Here is a 2,782-nt window from a genome sequence, read left to right as displayed (position 1 = left end):
TTCTAGTTCTGTTCTAGTTCTGTTCTAGTTCTGTTTTAGTTCTGTTCTAGTTCTGTTCTAGTTCTGTTCTAGTTCTGTTCTAGTTCTGTTCTAGTTCTGTTCTGTTCTTGTTCTGTTCTAGTTCTGTTTTAATTAAGTTGTCTGGGTTTTTTCTTGCTTTAGTCAAACTCTGTTCAATTCCTATTTAAAACTTTTTTAAAACGTACTATTTTAAGTATTTTTTAAATGTATTTTATAATTAGTAATTTTTTTTATTTTATTTAAAATATAATTTGTAGCTCCAATTTAATTTTTTACTTAAATTTCGATAAAATATTGTAAAATTTAAATTATTTATTTTTTCCTTATTAATAGTTGTAATTTTAGTCCAACGACGTAAGATAAGTTAGATCAAAATTTTAGTGATAATTAAAAATTAATTAATATTTATATAGAAAATTCGTTTTTAGGTATTTTGTTAAAATTAGTTAAAATTTTATAAACATACAAATAACAAATTTTACTTAATTTCCTTCATTTTGAGAAAATCTTATATATTTTGCGGAAATTTACTTCATTTTAATTGATTCAATAGATATTAAAGATTTAAATGAAATGAACAGTGCTGGAGCTTTGCAACGCAGCTGGTCCATAATATAAGGACTTTTCTAATAAATGAAATAATAAATAACCTTGACTGTAAATGACCAAGACTTTAGAGATTCTGTAGTCCGGACTATCAGTTCTAGTTCAGTTCTAGTTCAGTTCTAGTTCAGTTCTAGTTCAGTTCTAGTTCAGTTCTAGTTCAGTTCTAGTTCAGTTCTAGTTCAGTTCTAGTTCAGTTCTAGTTCAGTTCTAGTTCAGTTCTAGTTCAGTTCTAGTTCAGTTCTAGTTCAGTTCTAGTTCAGTTCTAGTTCAGTTCTAGTTCAGTTTCTAGTTCAGTTCTAGTTCAGTTCTAGTTCAGTTCTAGTTCAGTTCTAGTTCAGTTCTAGTTCAGTTCTAGTTCAGTTCTAGTTCAGTTCTAGTTCAGTTCTAGTTCAGTTAGTTCAGTTCTAGTTCAGTTCTAGTTCAGTTCTAGTTCAGTTCTAGTTCAGTTCTAGTTCAGTTCTAGTTCAGTTCTAGTTCAGTTCTAGTTCAGTTCTAGTTCAGTTCTAGTTCAGTTCTAGTTCAGTTCTAGTTCAGTTCTTGTTCAGTTCTAGTTCAAATCTAGTTCGGTTTTAGTTTATTTAGATCTAATCTATAGTTTGCTCCTTTGATCCTCCATTGTCTAATTCGGAATATCTTAATTCTCTAAAATTAAAACATTTCAGTTGAATTATTAAAAATATTTTTTTATTAATTAAATAAATGACTTCGTTTGGCACTTAAAAACACTAAAAATTATTCACTTAAAACTAAAACAAATCGATACTGTTCACTGCCCCCCTCTGCTCTTATCTGCGATCGCACTTGCCAGCACTCCACTGGCATTCAGTATCCAATAGCGAACGATTTTTCACACCAAAAACAAACCTTCTTTTATTATCGTAAAATGAAGTGGCACACATAACATATTGATTTTGAAAGAACACCAACTGATCATCATCCACAACTTTAACAGACCAAACGTGATAGTCCTGTTGCCAGGTGAACTCAGGGATGCCAGACAAATTGCCGCCAATCTTTTGATCATAAACAGGCCATCTTGAGTAGAAATTTTTGAAATGTTTACTATATAAAGCTACAGTTAGGCTAGAAGGGATTCCAACTAAATCGGTAGTCTCTTGTTCCTCTATGAGATCATAATCCTCGTCTTCACCGAAAGACGTTAGATTGAAATAATCAAAAATGGGTTTTATTTTACCCTTGCCATCATTATAACGTTTCATAAAGTGCCAAGTAAAAGCGAAACGTATCTCTTGATTGGTCACAAATTCATCACTGTTGGTTTGATATAACATCTCCTGATATTTGCGATTCATAAGACAAAATTCCTGATGACCAAATAAATGATGCAGGGAATTGGGTAGACTTTTGAGAGCCCTTGCGAAGAGCACCTGAGTCCTGGTATTAAGACTATTGTAGAGATAATAATTTTTGATTTTATATAAACCATTGGCCACCATTAGCAAATAATCATAATCCGGATATTCGTTCATATTATGCAACCAAAATAGGCTCAATTGTGCCCTTACCATGGCCACAAAAGTTGAAGGATCACATTTATTATAAATCTGCCAAAGTTGTAGGAATAGCATGTGTGCTGGAACGGAATCGTATAGTTTTTGTATTACACGATTATAGTAGACCTGTATCATTGGATGATTTTGACTATTCATTTCTTCGAAAAGATGTTTATAGAGATTAAAATAGGCACAGGAATCATTGGTAGCCGCTGGAGTTAGATTAAATATTAGTAAATTTTTTAGTCCTTGTGGTGAGGTGTTGGTGTCTGTATGCACATGTTCCTGGAGAGTGAGTAGACACAGTAGCAGCCATAGTTTTGATGTCATCTTGTCTGGTGTTTATTTACAACTACTGTGAGTATTCTTTGATTCGACGAATCGTCAATGAATGATGAGCAGTGATGGGCAGAAAAATAGAACATCAAAAGCGAAACATAGCAATGAAGCATAAGACTAGACTATAGGCTATACTACTACTATACTACTACTATACTACTACTACTATACTACTACTACTACTACTGACTAGGTTATAGACTAGACTATAGACTAGACTATAGACTAGACTATAGACTAGACTATAGACTAGACTATAGACTAGACTATAGACTAGAGTATAGACTAGACTATAGACTAGA

At 32.2% G+C, this 2,782-nt stretch overlaps 2 protein-coding genes across 2 annotated transcripts in view; one reads left to right on the top strand and one right to left on the bottom strand.

Moving 5' to 3' along the window:
• Nucleotides 1–2,782, top strand: part of LOC111682227 — a 29,386-nt gene that overhangs the window by 15,588 nt on the left and 11,016 nt on the right. The window lies entirely within an intron of this gene.
• LOC124418687 lies at nt 1,290–2,497 on the bottom strand. Its single transcript, XM_046945668.1, has one exon. It carries the CDS (start codon nt 2,469–2,471, stop codon nt 1,413–1,415), a length of 1,059 nt encoding a protein of 352 aa, XP_046801624.1. The 5' UTR covers nt 2,472–2,497; the 3' UTR covers nt 1,290–1,412.

Source organism: Lucilia cuprina, chromosome 3 (assembly GCF_022045245.1).
Source record: "Lucilia cuprina isolate Lc7/37 chromosome 3, ASM2204524v1, whole genome shotgun sequence".
Lineage (NCBI taxonomy): Eukaryota > Metazoa > Arthropoda > Insecta > Diptera > Calliphoridae > Lucilia > Lucilia cuprina.
The sequence above is the reverse complement of the archived record's forward strand: the minus strand, read 5'-3'. Positions and strand labels throughout refer to the sequence as shown.